The sequence below is a fragment of the Prunus mume genome, linkage group LG1 (genome assembly GCF_029339155.1).
Source record: "Prunus mume cultivar Tortuosa linkage group LG1, ASM2933915v1, whole genome shotgun sequence".
Taxonomy (NCBI): domain Eukaryota; kingdom Viridiplantae; phylum Streptophyta; class Magnoliopsida; order Rosales; family Rosaceae; genus Prunus; species Prunus mume.
The window spans coordinates 8,348,438-8,369,673 of NC_142698.1; the positions used below are offsets into that span (position 1 = coordinate 8,348,438).

Sequence of the window (21,236 nt, forward strand, 5' to 3'; positions counted from 1 at the left end):
TTCTAAGAGAAAAGCTTGAGACTTGTAGAATGATAGATAAATTTGCAACCACCTGTGTGGCAATTAATGGACCACACAATAAAGTCAAAAATTCAAACTGAACAAATGAATTAAATCACAAAAAGAAGGGATTTAATTCAAACACCATTTTTTCAATGTTCTCAAAGTTGAAAGAAGGCCTAAGTTTGAATCTCTTCCCCTTGATTGAAAAATAGTCCCTATTCAGTTTTGTGTGGGTCATCGTGGATATGGATTGACTAGTACTACACTTTAAGAGCACCTCCACCCCAAATGGCAAGGGCAAGGCAAAGGCAAGGCAATGTTTGATACTATTCACGTAAATAGTGGCAGTCTTGCCTTTTTTGGTTCCACCCCAAAAGGTAAGGGCAAATACTATTCACTTTAATTTATTTTCTATTTTTTTTATACTTAAACCATTAATTTTGATAAGGTTTTCAAATAATATTTTTGGTTGCCACGTGTCACTATTTATTATAAAATTCTCACCTAAAATTTCAGATAACATTTTCAGATAAAATTTTCGAATTAAATTTTCGGTTGCCACGTGTCCATATTTATTATAAAATTCACATCTCACTCATTATACGATTGAAATACCTACTCACTCATCATACAATTGAAATACTCTCTGTCCTCATAGTCTAACACAATCGAGTACAAGGATGACTTAATCATTGGCGGAGGCGGTTCCACCGGATCACGATGTGGGGGAGTATTTTCATTCGGATGACGTAATAGTGTCATTATTTCCGACGCGAAAGCACCACTGGAATCAATGCGGGCATTGTTCACTTGAGAAGCCATGTGTAATGGTTTTCTTTTTTTTTTTCTTTTGCCTTGAATAATCTATTACGAGAATGAAATTGGAAATGCAAGAAATAGGGTTTAGTGGGGCAGGCCTTGTTGCCATGGCAGGGCCCTAGCGCTGCACTTGCTCTAAAACTAGAGCATGCACACTTTTGAGTGTGGTTTGAAAATCTGCCAACTGTATAAGTAGTAAAGTAGGTAGGTATACTACTACTTTAAACTTTTGTACAGTCTATACACATGAGCAGGCATCATTTGATATCTAACAAAAATGCTTGAGTTAAACCCCAATTTTCATTATTTTCAAGAGTTGGTACCTATTTGGGCAAGAATATAGTTGTGGTAGCTTTATAATAAAGCCCTTTGCCTTGTCTCAGATTGATCAAATCAATGTCAAAACTTGTGTACAAAATATAGTGCTAGGATCCGTTTTTGTTTTCCGAAAGAGTCTGTACTCATCTTTCCTACGTAGGTACCTTGACCTTCCTGTCCAAAAGGCAAATATGAACACAGAATACTTCTAGAAGCCTTATAGTAGGCTTTTGCCGTGTGCCAATCTTGTGCTGTGATTTTTCTTCGCCACATAAACAAAGCTACGCCGTGTCAATCGAGCTTCCAAGAAACAACCACTCCAACAATTCTCATCTGCTTTTCTTGCTATATAAACTGCGCTTCATCACATCAACTATCCATCCCAAATAACCAAAACCCAAATACTTCTCTAGCTTAATTTCATTATTTTCTTCTCTGTCTGATCGGTTTTTTTTCAAAGAGCCTTAGAATATTATTATTCAAAGATCATGAGTTCATCAGCTAATAACTCCGGCGCAGCGTATCCTCCCCCACCTCATTCCACAGCTCGAGGTCCTTATTATGTGCAGGCCCCACCACCTGCTGGTTATCCAACAAGAGATGGCCCAAATCCCCATGGACATGGAGCCGTAGAAACGAAGTCAAAAGGTGATGGCTTCTGGAAGGGATGCTGTGCTGCCTTGTGCTGCTGTTGCGTTTTGGATGCATGTTTTTGATTTTGAACATCATCCAGGAGATTCTTGAATTGCGAGCCGAATAATCCACATATATATATATATATATATTTCTTTCATTTGTGAATTATATTTTACACACGTTTTTCGATTTCTGACTTTAGTTTATTATATGTGGAAGGGAGGGGCCACGTTTGTCGCCGCCCATTATTCTTTTTATTTTGTATGATAAAATAGAGATCCTAGCTACCGTCCAATTCTTTGTCGTATAACTATTTTGTTATAATAAAATACCTTCATTTGTTGCCTCCTGTATTTCACTTGATTCCCTTACTAATTTTTTAACTGTTTCACGTACTCCTTCCCGATAAACAAATATTCATTTTTTTCTCCGACTCACAGTTTGAGACATATGTAAATATAATTTATCAAAATGCAAATATAGACCGAATGCCAACAAACTTGTTCAAGAAAAATACATTCAAACACTTAGCTTCTAAACGAAAACAACAAATGCAAAAGGTTTGTAGCTCAAGAAAAATACATTCAGACACTCGAAGTCGTGTCATCAAATTCGTCATTAAAATTGTACTTCTACAATATAATTGCTTGATCAAGCTCTAAAATTGTACTTCAACAATATAATCGGTTGACAAGAAAGTATTGTGTCTCACAATCAATACAAATATGTGACTAATTAAAAAAAAATATATTAATTCTTTTTATTTATTTATGAAGAAATAAATAGAAATGTTCTTTACAAAATAAGAAAAAGACGGTGAGTAAGGGAGAACTGGAGTGTCGGCAGGCCAAAAAGGAAGGTCTAATGGTCCAACTCACAAAGCAATTAATTCATTGAACCTCCACCTTCTACGTCCCAATACTGTTCATCTCTCCCAAACTCAACACGCACACAATCCAATTCGCAGCTCCAAAAATTTAATTGAATTAATTCATCATTTTTCTCACGTGGTTGGCCAGCGACGCAAGCGCCACGTCGACGGCGTCTCCGAACCCAACATCTGTGGCGTTCGGATGCGCGTAGGTAAGACTCGGTATCAAATCCACGAGCTTCTCGCGCATCGCCTTCACCTTCTCTCCCGATATCTTCAACAACTCGTCCTCTATCTTTCTACTCGCGGGGCTCTTCTCGTCGATATAGACTGAGTACGTTTTTACCTCCTCCGGTAAAAACCATTTATACTGCGTGTACGCCGTGTGCGGCGAAAAGAACACCGGTATGCAGCCCGCCAACACCGAGTCAAACGTTGACCGACGAGTGAACGAGTCGCCGGGCGCCTGCAGGCAGAACGTCGACTCGGTCATAACCTTCAAGACCTCGCCGGGCTCGTGGCACTTGCTGGCCCCACTGGGCCCACAGTTCATGAGCAAACACCGAGTCGACTCGCCGCATTGCCGTATGAACTCGTTCCGGATCGCCGCCTTCTCCAACCCCTTGCGGGGCCCGCCGATGAAGGAGAACAGGTTTGGCCGCTTCATCTCCCGCACTTTGTTTTGCCACGTCAGCATCTCCTGCCACGTGGAGGGGTGGAAGTAGGAAGGGTAGGGTATGCCGTGCTGGTTTGAGCCTTGCCAGGGGTGCCGCTCCACGGTCAGCACCGACATGTTTTTGACAGCTGGCAAGTTGAGGAGGGAGTTGGCGCCGAAATCCGGACCGTCGGTGGCCCTCATGAAATCCCACGCGGTCCTCCCCAGGGCGATGAAGTGGTCCCTACCGCTATTCCTCGCCCACCAGGGTTGCGGCTGGAGGTGGTCAACGAGGTCAACGGCAAGCTCGTCGCGGGCGGTGAGGTTGGCCTCCTTGAACATGCTGGAGGCGTGGAGGCCGCCGTAGAAGGGGACGTAGAAGAGGGCGGCACGTGCGGGGTCGAGGGTGCGACAGGGGTGGTTCTCCACACGTGCGTGGAAGATCATCTCGGCGATGAACTGGTGGGTGGCGAACCAGTCGGCGGGGGAGCCAAGCTTGGGAAGGGGCTGGCCGAGGCCGCGATTTGCCACGTGGGGACACATGTCGGTGTACACGTTGAGGGTTTTGCAGCGGCTCAAGAGCCCGGTGTTGAACTTGGGCGGCAGAGGGTACACGTAAACTGCGACGCCTGGGTCGCACGTGGGAACCTCAAACGGCGATTTTGTGGCGGCGGCGGTGGTGAGATTGATGGTTTCGGGGTTTTGAGTTTTGTGAGCGAGATGGAGAACAGCGACATTGTTTGTGGTTTTGGGTGGGAACCAAAAGAGAAGAAGAAGCAGCCAAGAAGATAGGAAGATAAAAACTAAGGCAGCAGACTTTAAATTGGGATTGTTGAGGGAGAATTGGGTTTCTTTATATTTTGAATAATAGTACTTGTCTTTCTCCTCCTCCAATGGAGTATTTGGAGGCGAGATTTGCTTTCTTGAAAACATGAAGAAGAAGAAGAACAAGGTATGGCAATACTTAGAATTTTAGAGAGAGAGAGAGACTTGGTGAATACTAAGTAGCAGTGAGAGAGAGAAGAGACTGCGTTTCAATAAAATAAAAGGAAAAGGAAAAAGGAAAAAAGAAGGAGAAGCATCAGAGGTATGTGATTGGCTTGGTGCATGGGCACAAAGTGGCAAAGTGGTCAGCAATCTTGGTGAGAAATTTAGCCAGAAATTAATTAAGAAAGGTCAAGTGGCGGGGCCAACGGACAATGAAGGTTCTCTATTGTTCCGTTTCCGTCAGAGAGAAAGACACATATAATTTGTTGCCTACACCCTCAAATTTTGGCACTATTTTACCCTTCTTGGGAAAACGCCTTTATTCATGGTAAAACAATTCTTTTACTTTTTTTTTTTTAAGTGATTGTTTACTTTCACAATACATAGCATACATTGTGTTTGACGGTGGTGCAAGGGCATTTATGTCCTATCGCAATAGAAGAATTTTAAGAAGCTGTGGTGTGGCAGCACCAACTTTGGTATAACGCACCAACTTGAATGAGACAAAAGGCAACGACTTAAAAGCACATGCATGCGTCTACGTGTCCTAATCTTGTGAGAGCGGTTACTCGTAATAAACGTACACGGTGGTGACAACTATAACTTGACCAAATAAAGAAAAAAGGTAGGTGGGGCAGGGGCAGGAGGAATATGATTTTAAAAAGAGTTTCGTGGAACATGTTGTGCAAGTTGTCTGTGATTGGGAAATAATTGAAAATGTAATGATTGATCTCCTTTTGTTCAATACAAATAAGACATAACATAAACAAATAAACGGAACATAACAGGCTACCTGCGCTGCATTTGTCACTCTGTGGACTCGACTTTGTTTGTCATTTATAATTTGTAACCTTACATATGGATAAAACATTTTATCATCATGAACATAAATATTAGTGACAGTAAATGAATATAACCCAAATGTTTCTATAGAACATACACTCTAAAATACTCATGGATGAACATCCTTTCCAAAATAACTTACTTACTAAAGCTCATAAATTTAATTCTCATTCATCATGCAAGCCCTGAGCATGATAAATTGAACTTAGTTCTTGGGCCTAAAAAGACTAAATATCCAAGCCCTGAGCACAATTGAAGAATTGAACTATTGGAAATTAAATTGAGAATAGACATAAAATTTGGCTTTGAGGCACGTTACTACTAGGAGTGGCAATTTCCTACACGACCCGTTACACGACTCAAATCCTCACGGAAAAAACACGACTCGAACCCACACGATTAATAATCGTAATTTTGGTCAACCCGCTTATTAAAGCGGATGAGTTTCGGTCAACCACAACCCATTAAAACACATGTGTAACCGGTTTATTAAGCGGGTCGTGTCAACCCGTGTAAGACACGCCAACCCGCGAAAAAATATAAAGAAATAGAGACTTCAAAACATACATATGGGGTTCCGAACCCCCACCATCATCATTACTCTCCAACACCTTATCCACTATGCTAGATACAACTTTGTGATTATATACTATGTCTTTTGATATTTATAATGTTTCTTTTTCTTCTTTTGTTTTTTTTTTTTCTTTTCCGACTATCTTCTCCTCTCTCTTTTTTAATTTCTTTTCCTTCTCTCTTTTCACCTCTCTTTTTTACTTCTCTTTAGTTTTCTCTCATCTCTTGTTTTTTTTCTTTCTTTTCCTTCTCTCTTCTCTCCTCTATCTATCCTTTTTTTTCTTCTTTCTTTTCCTTATATTTTCCCTCCTCTCTCCGTTTTTTTAATTTAAATTTTTTCAGTTATGACTTTTGTAACATGCATGTTATTATTTATTAACCCGTTACACGACTCGAAACCCGCAAGATAAAAGACGACCCGAACCCCACACGACACGTTTATTAAATGGGTTGGGTTTGGGTTGAGCATTCTTAACACGTCTAATATCTCGACACGACACGACCCAACCCATTGCCAGCCCTAGTTACTACATTTTCCTTGAAGTGATATTTGCCCCCACTCAATAGAGTTTGGTAATGGGTTCCAGACAAATCACTTCCAAGATACAACAAAGATTGGAATTATCAAGTTTAGCAAAAACTAAAATTCCCTTAGAATTTCTACAAGAAAATTGTATGATATACTGAGAAGAAGAGTTAGAGAGAGATTGATTTTTGTTGTATTTAGAAGTCCCACTCTGTGGGGTTTTTATAGATTCCAGTGAGTGTCAAAAGTACCCATTTGATTTTCGTGAAGAGGCGCCAAAGCACTCTTCCGGCGGATAGATGCCTCTTATTGAATATAACTGTCAATACCCAAAGTTCACAACTGTTGGGATACTTTTCAAAGGATAACTCTGTTTAACAATGCACCAATGACTCATCACTAATATATGCAATCAATCACATATCTATTCATATATATATATATATTTTGAAATCTCTAACAATTCCTTCATATTTCAAAATATGTATATAATGGAAATATCATTCTCTCATTCAAACCAATTATAAACATGTATTACAGTAACAATAATTCTCATCAAAATTGTAATATACAACACCTCAATAAAATCATCTTTATACGTTCATGTATACAAAGAGGTAACTTTTGATTTTAACCTTCAATTAGTGTAAATATTTCAAAGATTTGACGGTGACAGTGGTGGCCTTTCCATACCTTAACCGTGTATCCATTTTGTCAAAACCGGATAATACCACACACATGATCACATTAAAATTTCCTTGTAAAAAATTCTGAACTGAGTAAGCACTATTATGGTCGTGTGCTACTTCCTAGTTTCATAAATATTTACAAGAGAAACACCCAAAAAACTTATGTTAGAAGCGGCACCACTTCTTATATTTATATAGGTGAGGTTACTCATGATATGTCCTTGCTATTGAGGACATGAAAAACAATTATACGTCACTAAGAGTTTAATAAACTCATCCTCTCTATCATAGCAGTATGCACTGAGGATCCTAAAATAGGGTATATAAATTTATTCAGTGCTTATTCAAATCACTTATCAGTAACTTGTTATTATCCATTTAACTTTGGTATAGTGATGTTCTAGGCAAAGTTGGTTTACCATTACTGGTGATTTAAGTAAAGGGTTTCAACCTCATTCCACTAGATGTACTTTTTACCATATCTCTAGAGAGTCTCTTAGTAAATGGATCTGCCAAATTTTTATTTGACCTTACATACGTTATATGATAACTCCATCTATTATCAATTGTTTTACATACTCATGTCTTAAGCTAATATGTCCAGATTTTCCATTATACACATAGGCATAAGCTCTAGACAATGTAGTTTCACTATCACAGTAAAAAGAAATTGATGACATTGGTTGTGGTCACAACTCTATATCAAACAACAAGTTTTTCATCCATTCAGCTTCTTTACATGTTGCTGCTAATACTATAAACTCAAATTTCATCGTCGAGTGTGATATAATTGTTTGTTTCTTTGATGCCCAAGAAACTGCACCTCCTCCAATTGTGAATATCCACCCTGACCTGGACTTATTGTCACTACCACTAATAATATCCAACTAGCATATGAGTAACCCTCTAACATAGCTGAAACTTTAGGGTGAAATAGACCCAAGTTAATGCAAGGTAAGAGTAGAATTGGAAAGAGAAATAACAAAAAATAACAAAATTATTTAAAAAATATTTTAAAAAATGGAGTGTAAGATGACAAACGGGGAGTGGAAAAATCAACTCCCTAAATTTTTTTAAATAAAAATAAGAAAACAAGAAAATTTAAATATAAGAAATAAGAAAACATAAGTTTAACGGATTGGATATCATATTAGCTAACGGTGTTAAACATAGGGACTAAATTGGCCAAATTGAAAACACAGTGACTAAATTATCCAACTGGGTAAAATACAGGGATTATTTTAACATTTAAGCCTTTTCTTTTTAATCTATTAATCATTATGGTGTTAAAACTGATATTTTATTTTTAAATTGAAATTTTATGTTTCTTAAATCATTATAGATTTTTTATTAGTTTAAATAATGTTTAGAAATTCTTTCACTATCAACATTCCTTATTGAACGTTGCACTTTGTTCACTACTTTAGGACCAGTTTGACATTGCTGTGCTGTGAAAATAATATTGTCAGATTTGTGAGAAAGCAGATTGGCATTTCGTAAAATTTTTGTTAAAAATGTTATTGGTACTGATTCCTGCATAATCATTACACCTAGAGCCTCTTTGAAATTGAATCTGCATAATCAGAAAATGAAAGCACCTCATTAGTTGCTTTTCCTTATAGCCTTCTCTCACAACAATTTTTAACAATAAGTGATTTACTCATAGTTTACTAAATGGGCTGGGCTTCCTAAATAAGTAATGTCAAACGGACACTGAATGGGTGCACAACAATGCGCGTGCGAGAGAGAGAGAGAGAGAGAGAGAGAGAGAGAGAGAGAGGTTGTTGGTTTCCAGATTTTTTATTTAAATTTTTTAATTTTGTAATTTTTTTGTAAACTAAACTTAATAAAAAAAAATTAATGGTTGTTTGACAAAATGGACAATATGCCAACGGAATAAAACACAAAGACTCAATTGGCCAAAATAAAAACATGGGAACTAAAGTAGCCAAATGAGTATAACACAACGACTATTTTGACATTTAAGCCGAAATTGATATAGAAATGAAAACTGTACCCCTGAAACTTTAAAATAAGGGAGTTTCACTAAAACACCCAAAATGAGGGCTGAAATTATAAAAAAATCCAACACCCAAAACACTTTATAAACACACCCAAAACTCATCATTACACACTCAAAATCCATTTATAAACACACCCAAAAAATATACAATTGTTGATTTTGGGGTTGATTTTGGGTGTGTTTCTATGTTTAAATAGTGTTTGGATTTTTTTTATAAATACATGTCTAGGATTGGGTTTATTTATAAATTTGTATTAAAATAAATCCCCCATTTCTGGCAAAAAAGAAAACTTTAAAATAAATCTAAAACAACTAGGAGGAAGGGTATTGATTCTTTCCCCCAGAAACAATTTGGAAAAAGAAAAAGAAAAAGAAATGTTTTATTATATCTCATCCAACCAACCAATGCCTCCCATAAAAAAATTCAATAAACAAAAAAACAAAGAATTAATTAATGACTTTGTTGACCTGCTTGGCCAATGATACAAGTGCAACATCAACCGCGTCCCCAATCCCAGAATTAGTCGCATTGGGGTGGGCGTAAGTAAGACTTGGGATCAAACCCAGAAGCTTTTCACGCATCATCTTAACCTTTTTACTCGAAATCTTCATGAGCTCCTCCTCTATTCTCTCACTTGCTTTGCTTTTCTGATCTATGAACACCGAGTAACTGCTTCTCTCTCCAGGTAAATACCACCCATACTGAGTGTATGCCGAGTGAGGTGAAAAAAACACCGGTATGCAACCCGCAAGCACCGAATCAAACGTTGACCGCCGAGTAAACGAGTCACCGGGCGCCTGCAGGCAAAACCGAGACTCGGACATAACCTTCAGCACCTCACTAGGCTCGCCGCACTTGCTACGGCCGTCAGAAGAACCGCAGTTCAAGAGCTTGCACCGAGTTGACTCGCCGCATTGCCTTATAAACTCTTTCCTGATAGCCGCCTTCCTTCTTGGGGCGCCAATGAAGGAGAACAAGTAGGGCCGCCGGACTTTCCTCATCTTGTTCTGCCACCACGCCATCTCCTGACGCGTGGATGGGTGGAAGTACGAAGGGTAAGGGATGCCGTACTGGTTCTTTCCTTGCCATGGATGTCTCTCTATGATCAACACTGACATGTTCTTCACTGCGGGTAGATTTAGGAGGCGGCCGGCTCCGTAGTCGCGGTCGTTGGGCCTTCGGATGAAATCTCGTACGACCCTCCCCAGGGCCATAAAGTGGTCCTGACCATTGCGCTGGTTCCACCAAGGCTGCGCTTGGATAAAGTCAACCAGGCTGACGTCAAGCTCATCACGAGCTGTCAGGTTACGTTCGCGGAACTTGTTTGAAACGTGGAAGCCGCCGTAGTAGGGAACGTAGAAGAGGGAGGCACGAGCGGGATCCAGCGTGCGGCAGGGATGGTTCTCCACACGTGCGTGGAAGATCATCTCCGCTGTGAACTGGTTGGTGGCGAACCAGCCGCCGCTGGAAATTGGCTGGCCAAGACCGGAGTTGGCGACGTGGGGACACATGTCGGTGTGCACGTTGAGTTTGTGGCAGTGGCGAAGGAGGCCGAGGTTGAACTTGGCCGGCAGAGGGTATACATAGACTGACATGTTTTTGTCGCAAATGGCGGCTGTGGATGGTGATTCGTTGACTTGGTTGTCGTGTTGGGTTTTGTTAAGAAGAGGATGTTCATGTTGTTGGATAACGTTAATGTCAGTGAACGGGTACCGAAAGACGAGCCAAGCAGCCGATACAAAGAGGAAAAGGAAGCCACCGCGCCTGGTTAGAGAGGGAGGTCTTTGCTTTTCGGAAAACATGAAGAACTGAAACAGCAAGAGAGAAGAGAGACAAGAAGACAATTTTGTTTTGAGAAACAGAAAATCTCAATCGTTTGATGCAGGTTCAAGGCACATAGATAGATGGTTGATCTGCTATGGTTTGATCTACGTGTGGGATTCTAATTGGTCGAGGGTTTACCTCATGAATATCAATGTATGAAGGTTGTGTTACGTTGATCTACGTGTGGGACACCAGCTTTATTATTATGTTATATATATATATATATATATATATATATATTGAAAAAGCATATCCATAGTCCAAAATGGCGGACGACTCTTTTTGGAATCATGAAATGAATTAAATTAAGGGAGAAAATTATAGCATGATGGATGAAAAATGGTGAAATTGAGTAGAGGTAATTGAGGCTTGATGGAGTTGACCAAACTAATAGAGAGAGATAAGGCATGATTAGTGTATGATTAGTACATAATTCACTAATTTGTCAGACAGACATATAAATAAATAAATAAATAAATGAATACATAACATAACCCCTAGCAGCTAGCAAGGTGAGCCGCGCATATGTACTTGGACCATTATACTTGGCATATCAAGGGCGCTATCCAGGTCCATGGATATAGAAACAGCTTCGGAAATGCATGTCATTGGGGAACTTTAACAACATTTGCTCTCCATGTGAGAAAATTGGAGGATCCACTTCGAACAGTTCTCTCCATAGAGCCATTTCTGTTTTCAATGCTTTTGTTAATGATTGTGGTACAGTATCCCTTCATGCTGAAAGTGTGCCTTTTACTTGGTCCGATGGTCACCAAGGCTTGATACGGTCTTAGCTAATCCGGATTGGCTGAATTTATTTCCCAACTATGAGCTATTAAACCTGCCTATTTGCAGGTCTGATCATGGCCCCATTATCTTAACCAGTTCTAATCCCAGGACTAGAGTTCACAAAGCTTTTAGGATGGAATCCATGTAGCTTTCCCATGTTGATTTCCCTTGAGTTCTCAATCAATCTTGGTCCCAAGCTTATGTAGGAAATCCAGCTCAACAAATTTCTACTTGCTGCAAAACCTTCCAGGTTCATTTGAGGAGGTGGAACACTGAGGTTTTTGGGAATCTTTTCCAGCAACTAAAAGAAACCCAAGACCACTTAGAATTTATCCAAACCCAATTAGTAAACTTTCCCACCTCAACCTTCCTTATCAACAAGGATAAATAGCTCAACTCCAATCTCAAGACCCTCCTTAAGAAAGAGGAAATGTTCTATGCCCAAAAAGCCAAGGCAAATTGGCTCTAGCTTGGTGACAAAAACATAAAATTCTTCCAAATTCAGCCAGCCACCATTCGTAGAAAACGAAACCAAATTAGTAGAACTAAAGATGATCAAGGTAATTGGATTGAGCCTTCTTTCTTGGGAAATGTTTTCATTGAAAATTTTAGGAAACGTTTTTACACAGTCAGACCCTATGCTAGCTCTAATATCCAGGACTTTATAAGTGTGATTGAGCCTAGTATTTCTAGCAAGGACAACTCTAAGCTTATGGCTGATATTTCTGAGTTGGAAGTCTTTGAAGCGGTTAGAAGTATTGGCGCTCTCAAAGCCCCTGGCTCTGATGGTTTACATGTAATTTTATTCCATCAGTTCTGGGCAGAGACTAAGCACCTTCTTATTCAGCTTGTTAAGGATTTCGTTGTGAATAACCTTCCTTTCAACCCCATAAACCACACCAATATTGATTTGCATGAAGTCCTTCATCAGGCTCCTGAACAACTTAACCATTTGGTCAAAAAGAAAAATGATATCCTTCTGCAGCTTGGATTAAAATTAATTTTGATGGGTCTGTCATTAATTCTCAAGCTTCCACTGGTTTTTTCATTCGGAATAGTGATGGTCATGTGTTATTGGTTGGTGCCAATAACATTGGTGAAAATTCCATAAATGTGGCTAAAAGTGTTGCTCTTCGAGATAGTCTTGCTGCTGCTATTGATCGAGGTTGGGGTCAAATTGTGGTTGATGGTGACTCTAAACTTGTTATTGACAATGTCCTCAAAAAAGTTACTTCCCCCTGGAGTATCCAACAAATCACTCAAGATATATGGCACCTTAGCTCTTCTACAGCTTCTGTTCGATTCCAACATGTGTTTAAGGAGGCAAACTTCACTATGAGCTGGGCCATGGGCTCTCATCGCAAGTTAGTTGGGAGCTTGGGCTTCCTTTGTCAATATGTTCCTCTTTTTATTTTGACCTTGGGCTTTCTTGTCCTAGGAGTTTTGTTTTGTAATTTCAATTTTCACATATAAATAAATAAATAAAATTTAAAAACAGAATAATTGCAGCCCTGAATTGTATATATGAATCACATTTACAAATCTCACTATTGACAACATTATCGTGCATATGTTACAAAGGTTTAGGATCCACTTTAATTATGGCATATAGGCTTAATTATTGATATCCCTTGAAACTTAATTTGAATCTTTGTGCCTTTAAAACTCATTTGCCTCACTTTATCTTTTGAGAACACCGAATCTCAATTTGCCCATTTTTATTAACTCCATTAAATAATTAATTTGTTTCTTTTATGTAAGAGTTTTATTTGTATTGTTATGACTTTTTTTTTCCATGTTTATTTTTAATTTTTCCATAATAAACCTTTTTTTTTTTTTTTTTTTTGGTTTCTAAATTTGTACTCTTAGTTGGAATGCCTATGCTAGAGTGTCTTCGATCTTGCGTGATCGTTATTAGTGGAGGAGTCTTAGATTGTCTTAATTTTGATGTTAGATCATTCCATTATTGTAATGGCAATTTGTGATCAATGACCTTTTTGATTGAATTATTAATGCAATTTCAGAATTTTTCTATAAAAAATAAATAATTCATTGAATATAATGATGTGGCACAAATAGAGCCCACTTATTTAATGATGTGCTAGCCAAATAGCCGCCACATGTACAAAACTTGGTAACGAATTACAATCTATATAATATAAAAAAATATAAGTGATGAAAAATATATATTCTATCAATATGTCCTACGTTCTTTTATTATTACTTGTAAGGTACCATTTTCAATTAAATAATTAATTTTAATTAATTAATTCACCAATGTGCTTGGCCAATGATGCAAGTGCAACATCCACAGCATCCCCAAACCCAAAATCAGTGGCATTAGGATGCGCATAAGTGAGACTTGGCATCAAATCTATAATTTCTTCACGCATCATCTTCACCTTCTCGCTCGAAATCTTCAACAACTCCTCTTCTATTCTTCTACTCGCATTGCTCTTATCGTCTATGTAAACCGAGTACCTGCTTGCATCTCCAGGCAAATACCATGCATACTGACTGTAAGCCGTGTGACGGGAGAAGAAAACAGGAACGCAACCAGCAAGCACCGAGTCAAACGTTGACCGCCTGGTCGGTGTGTCGCCGGGCGCTTGCAAGCAGAACTGAGAACGCGTCATCACCCTCATGATCTCCCTCGGCTGCAAACACCTTCTTGCCCCGTCGGGCCCCTCGCAGTTCAAGAGCTTGCACCGAGTTGACTCACCGCATTGCCTTATGAACTCGTTCCTGATGGCCGCCTTGTTCTTTCTGCGTGCACCGACGAAAGAGAACAGATGGGGCCTCTCCATCAGCCTCATCTTCCTCTGCCACGCCGCCATCTCCCGCCACGTGGACGGATGGAAATAGGAAGGGTAGGGGATGCCGTGTTGGTTTGGTTGCCAAGGATGTCTCTCTATGATGAGCACCGACATGTTTTCGGCGGCGGGTAGCTTTAGGAGGGTACCGGGCGTACGAACTTTGGAGGAGGAGGAGCAGGAGGCACTGGCTTTGCTCATGGTTCGCATGAAATCCCATACGACAGTCCCCAGGGCCATAAAGTGGTCCTTACCATGGTTCCTCTGCCACCAAGGCTGAGCCTGTATGTAGTCAACCAAGCTAAACGTCAGCTCGTCACGGACCGTGAGATTGGCTTCACGGTACTTGCTTAGAGCGTCGAAGCCGCCGTAGAAGGGGACGTAGAAGAGGGAGGCGCGTGCGGGATCCTGCACGCGACACGGGTGGTTCTGTAGTCGCGCGTGGAATATGATCTCCGCCGTGTACTGGTGGGTGGTGTACCAGCTACTAGTGACAGCGGAGTGCCCTATGCGGGAAAAATTAAGTGGCTGGCCGAGGCCGGAATTGGCAACGGCGGGACACATGTTGGCCTTTATGCTTAGGTTGTTGCACTGGCTAAGGAGTCCGAGGTTGAACTGGGGCGGTGTATGATACATAGACTGACATGTTTTTGTCGCACGTGGGGATTTTGAATGGCGATTGTGGTTCAGCAACTTGAGCTTGTTCTCTGACGACGTCGTTTGAAGAAGTGGTGGTTGTTGCGGGCGGGAAGCAAAAGAGGAGAAGGAGAAGCCAAGAAGCGGATAGAAAGAGAAAAAGGAGGGCACAGCATCTGACGAGGACGTAGGGAATAGTGTTTAGGGTAAAGAAGTAGTAGAATACTTCTATGAATTTGGAGTTGTTGCTGCTGCTGTATTTCTCTCCCTCCGTCCATGGAAAACTAGGAGGTGTCTGCTTTCGCGAAGACATGAAAAACAACAACAAAGAAGAAGAAGCAGCAGCAGTGGATTGGATAGTAGAGAGAAGAAATTAAACTCTGTGTCTCTTAGTTTTGGATTTGATGGCTACAAATAATATTATGCGGTGAAGAAATTCATCATCAAGATTGAAAGCTCAATTGTGGGGTAGGTTCGATATCTTTCCCCTAAAAACGATTGACATGATATGAAGCTATCTTCCTATATTGTTCTAATGTCACTAGCCTGATGTACAAGTTTTCACTCTAATTTATTACGTACAATTTTTTCCTTGGAGGAAAAGCTCCACATATAGTGCATTACAAGTTTTACTTTACATGCTCCATATGGTGCCCTTCTTTTTTCCTTTTCGTTAAAAAGCAAAACTTAATCATGCCCACATATATGGTACATTTAAATTCGGCGATCTACATTATGGGGAAGGGGGAGGGTCTCAATTACCATCATTGTCTGAGCAGGTACCATTGAGAGTCAACCTTATTGGCGATGCGCTTTTGTTCTTCGTTTAAGTTCCTTCTAAACATTCTTTATTATGATCATTTTACATTTTCTTATAATGCCATATATATCAAAATAACTCTTTTGTTTTCTTTATCAAAACTTTAGGGTAGCTCTTTGTTTTTTTAATGAACAACACGATATTATTGGTCGCATAAAGCGATAATTTTATTGATAAACAAACAAAAATATGAAAAAAACTAGTGTTTTTTTGACTTGTAAGGCCAATTTTATTCTGGGACAATATAAAACCATGTGGGCAAGGAAAGAAGTGTTTATACCAGCAAATTAACCGCCAACTTATGGCGCACCAACTTTTTATCGTTTTTGTAAATAGAAGGTGAACCAAAACCAAAAGCAAAAGTGAGACGCGAAGCAACAACCAGGACAAGGACAAAGCCTGTATCCTAATATGGTGGTGGCAGCAGCTAATAAGTTACCCAACAACCAAACCATTTTCAACCTTTTCATTGTAAGTTTCACAAAAACATGAATTGCTTGCAATATTCGCAACAAGCCCAGTTTCTTGTTTGTTTTTTTTTAATTGTCTTTTATTTAATTTATTTTCTTTCAGCAAAAGTATCATCAATAGATTTTTAATTTTTAAAAATAATATAATTGGTTCTTATTATGTGCTTCATATCGCAGCCTCTTTCCCTCTCGATGTCTACATATATGGACTTTGATTTGGTGTCTTCTTCTTCCAACAAATCATAACTTTTCACATTAAATAAATACTACAATAAGTTCTCAATTTTTAATCCCAAATTAAATCTTCAATAAATAAATAAATACTACAATAACTTCTCAATTTTTAATCCCATATTACATATAAGAAAGATATTAACATATTATAATTTTTCTTTGGTATAAAGTTAATAGGGTAACATGACTTCTTTTTCAAAGGAAAAGAAAAGGAAATTCAAGTTAAATGGGCAAGACAAGCACAAGCACACCATTTAATGTGACTTGACTTGGGTGGGATTAATGGTTTTGATAAATGGACCAACATGAGACAACCCAATTAAATAAATAACGCCTGACCCAAATAACTTACGGATAAATTTAAATGGTCCAACACGGCATGTCACGATTCGTTTGACATCTCTACTAAGGAGTGTTAGGCCTTGAGTTGGGAGTTTTTACTTGTAAATTAGGCTTGGTGGTTGAGTTCAAAATACAACACTTTGTTCAAGGAAGGAAATTTTAGAGGCCTAGATTGGATTTGATTAAGGAAAGGAAAAGTACCATAGATTGAGTTAATCTAATATGAAGATGAAGATAAACCCAAGATGGATATTGATAAGTTAAGAACCATAACTATCATTTTCCTACGTGTGAGCCATATTCTCTTCCTCCAACACTTCAACCATTGATCACCATGGAAATTTCCCCATTATTTTAAAATCCAAAGGATCAAGAACTCAAATCTCCTTTATGCAAAGCTCCTATTATTATATAACAAAAGTAAAGTGGGGATCGTGGTCAGGATTTTCAAGGGAATGCAGTCCTTCTCCCGTTAAGCCTTTTGCGTTGTAAAGTAAAATCTTCTTGCACTTTAGGATACTAGATTTTCCTAAGGTTTTATTTGTCCACTTCAAGTTCATCTTATGGTGCTTTATTATTCTCAACTTGTACAACCCTTGTTTGTTTTGTTACACAACTTGTACGACTTCAAATGGTCCAACAAAGTAGATACGTTTATAGAAGTATTTAGTTAGCACTATCAGTTCTCGGTGGCAAACCCAAGCCAGTTGGCTAGACAATCTAAGGCGATCTTTGAAGTTGTCCAAAGCCAATGATAAGAGACTAGAATGAATTCTTAGTATTATTTTTATAAGAGACTAGAATGAATACTTGAATTATGTGTGTGTGTGTGGGGCAAGTTCTCTCCTTTTGGGATTATTTGACCTGTTGTGTTGCCATACAATCATTAACTAAATAGACTTTTGAGATTATTTGACATGTTGTGTTGTCATACAATCGTTAACTAAATAGACTTTTGTTTCCACGTACGATCCAAATTGAATATGGTAATTTTTGTTTTATTTTATGGAATTTGGTAAATTTTAATATAGAAAAGCACTTATGATCCTTTTTTTTTTTTTTTTCCTTTCAAGGATATAGCACTTATGACTGAGTTATGTATTGGAATTATTCATATTCCTAATTTTCACTATGTCAATTAACACATGGGTATATTCATGCTTTCTCGTTTACTACCACATAAGCAGCAAAAATTATATGAGTTCTACTCATATTGCGAGGAGTCAAACTTATTCCTTCTCTTCCATATTCCTAACTTCCTCAATTCATAACTTCCTCCATTATAAGCAAGTGAGCATTTGAGTAAGTTAGTGTTTTATCCAAAATAAAAAGTAATAAAAAGATACTCACTTCTTGTTGCCCTGCCCCCACGAAAGAGATTACCAACTGGACGGGTATAATCTGACAACAAAATATGATGTTGATAAACCGTGAATTTAGATCACGTTGGTAATTACCCGAATGTCCAGTCCAGATTCATAGTTGTAATGGTTGTGATACTCTCATCCATTATTCATATACATCTCTCCATCCTTATCCCATTGCATTGCTATCGTTTTTTGATACAAAACAAAATTTGGAGACCAAAGTATAGTGTATAATATTTGAGGAAACACTTTTGTGGAGTCAACTCTCCAATGAATGATGAAATGAGAAATTAGATGTAAAATGGACTGGGGAAGGGGTTTTACACAAATATTCATTGGATGTTCCACCACATAAGTGGAGGTGAAAGAAGTCAACCAATAGAGCTATACTCCACTGACCGAAATCAGAAATTAGATAAATAGACGAGCTCAATGCTTTTAATTTGGCTGAAATAAACACCATAATAAGATAACTTAGCTTATTCTTTTTTGTTTTTTTTGTTTTTTGTTTTTTTGTTTTTGTTTTTTTGTAAAGATGATCTTGCAGCATCCAACCAAGAAATTAAAATGATCTTGCAGTGGAAGAACAACCCACATAGCACTTCATAATTTATATGCACTGTAGGCCAACACTAGTGTTTCAACTTGTAAGGGTCGTTTTTATGAATCTATCCAGCTCTTGGAGAATCCCAAGGCTTATAATAAGTCATCAAAATCTTCCACCAATCTCTCATTGATCCCCAATATGAACTATATAACACTAAAATAATACCATTCTGATCCTGTCACTCATCATAATATACTCTAATCACACTAGTAATTTAATGGATAAAAGCAGCTTCCTCAAAAAGCAATTCCACCTTCCCTCCAATATCACTATATATAACCAACCAGCCACATTACTTCTCTTCACCAAAGAATCCATCAACTCTCTCTCTCTCTCTCTCTCTCTCTCTCAAACACATACATAATGAGTTCATCACAGTTTTCTTCTCTCAGCTGTGAGTTGAGGATCATACAAGCCAAAAACACTGAGTTCAAGACCACAGGAAACCTGTTTGTTAGATACTATATTTCAGCAGGAAACAAGGGAAGAATTAGGCTCAACACTAGAGAAATCTCCGCCAAGTCTAACCATGTTTGGAACGAGTCCATCTCGTTGGAGTGCTCTGGAAGCGAGATGGATGCCATGGACAGCTGCCTAAAGCAAGAAAGCATAGTTTTCGAGCTCCCCTGGAGGAGCACTGTGCCAGTTTTTGGCAGAATTGGGGGGTCACAACTCTTGGGGAGGGCAGAGGTTCAATGGAAGGAAGTCCTTGAGTCACCAAACATGGAGTTAAACCAGTGGGTCTCAGTGGTTTCAACAAGCGGGCATGCTCTTGAAGGTGTCAAACCACCTAAACTACAAGTAGGGATCAAGGTTCGAGTTCAAGCAGACCATGTGGAATTGGAGAAAAGAAGACAGAGAAACAGAAGGATGAAGAAGTGGGATGAGTGTGGTTGTGAAAAGGGTCATGGTGACTGTTGCACTTGTTCAGATTACGAAATATTTGCACTAGCAGCTGTCCTAGAGGCTTTTTAGGCACAAAGAGAACAGAAATTTTTTCACTTCTTTTTGTTTTCCTATTCGTATCACACTGACCCACTTTCTTCTAGGACTGAAATGTTAACTGGAAATTTTCTCTGAAAAGAGACTGTAACCATAACCAGTTTGTTTGAAAATATTCACTATTTATTTGTTTGGCACATCAGTAATGAGAAGGACAATGACTTAAACATTTCCCAGTTCATAAGCTACCAATTCTAACTTCTTTTCCCTTTCCATTCTATATATTATCTAATGAATAAAAAGATACAGAAATTTCAATAACCTATAAACACCACCATGTAGCTAGGATTTATAGCTTGTGCTTCACACATGCCAAACCAGAAGCCCCCCACGTATGTCATTTTAAACCTGCAAGATGATGGATTCTGAAACTGCTTGGTATGTTCAGCACTTCCGCACACCCCAATCCATCTATCCACTTTGTCACATATGATGTTGAAGGCACCCATTCTTCATACTTTGATGTTCAGCCTACACTCAACTCGATGCAATGTAACACTTGCCAAATGCCACACTCATGCAAGGATGTACATTTCACGGAGTCTAACCACAGCCCAAAATGGCTTAGATAGTAATTCAAACCCCATCCATAGTAGACCAGAGCACTTGCTTAGTTATGTTGCCATGACACACCGAAAGCAAAATCAGTATTTCAGAGTAGTTACTCCAGACCATAGGCCTATTCCAATAGATAAACAAGCATTACGAGATTCTTACCTGATCGAATCCCACTAAAACATTTATGACTAAATACCATAAACTTTCTTGGTTATCAACAAAGAGGGAAAAATAAACTCAGGCATGACCAGTAAAACTACTCTGTTACAAGCACTTACCATTGTCTCTAAGCTTCTCCGAGTGCATGTGCATTGAATGGCCCAAGTCTATAACAGTCTCCAACACCTTCAAGACAGACGAGAGGTTTGTGCTATAGCATGAAAAGATTGAGTCTGTAATCAGACTCAAAGCTACATCTGTGACGCTCATTTACGCTTGCTGCATTTCTTTAATAATAACATTTTTGACATTAGGCCTCTCTCAACCATATGATCCCAAAATAGACGTATGATGTCATTATCACTGGCATAAGATGCATTGAAACATCTATAGATTATGTAACCATCAACCTCCTCTTGTACATTTCATCTAACATCACTGAAACTACACTTGACTTTCCTGCTTTCAAGTAAGCATATGCTAGACTAGTATATATAACACAGTCTCCTGATATACCCTTTCTTCCATAAAACTGAAAATCTTTCAGCACTATCCACCCTTTCTCGTTTACATAACCTTCTTATTAATGCCCTGTACAGCGAGATATCAACACAAATACCTTTTTTAACAAACTCATCTGGTAGTCGATAACTGCTTCCTCATTCCCTTTG

The 21,236-nt window shown here is 38.8% G+C and overlaps 1 protein-coding gene and 4 pseudogenes across 2 annotated transcripts; 2 read left to right on the forward strand and 3 right to left on the reverse strand.

Annotated features, from left to right (window-relative positions):
* Positions 1–1,398: 1,398 nt before the first annotated feature.
* Positions 1,399–2,129, forward strand: LOC103332855 (protein CYSTEINE-RICH TRANSMEMBRANE MODULE 9 pseudogene; annotated as a pseudogene).
* Positions 2,130–2,511: 382 nt separating this feature from the next.
* On the reverse strand, positions 2,512–4,435 carry LOC148920930 (putative xyloglucan galactosyltransferase GT17 pseudogene; annotated as a pseudogene). Its single transcript, XR_016122738.1, has one exon. The product of XR_016122738.1 is annotated as a putative xyloglucan galactosyltransferase GT17 pseudogene (transcript).
* Positions 4,436–9,305: 4,870 nt separating this feature from the next.
* Positions 9,306–10,901, reverse strand: LOC103332876 (putative xyloglucan galactosyltransferase GT17 pseudogene; annotated as a pseudogene).
* A 2,682-nt stretch (positions 10,902–13,583) lies between these two features.
* LOC148920931 (putative xyloglucan galactosyltransferase GT17 pseudogene) lies at positions 13,584–15,470 on the reverse strand (annotated as a pseudogene).
* A 3,704-nt stretch (positions 15,471–19,174) lies between these two features.
* LOC148920932 (uncharacterized) lies at positions 19,175–20,017 on the forward strand. Its single transcript, XM_089055596.1, has one exon. It carries the CDS (start codon positions 19,210–19,212, stop codon positions 19,819–19,821), a length of 612 nt encoding a protein of 203 aa, XP_088911722.1. The 5' UTR covers positions 19,175–19,209; the 3' UTR covers positions 19,822–20,017.
* The last annotated feature ends 1,219 nt before the right edge of the window (positions 20,018–21,236 follow it).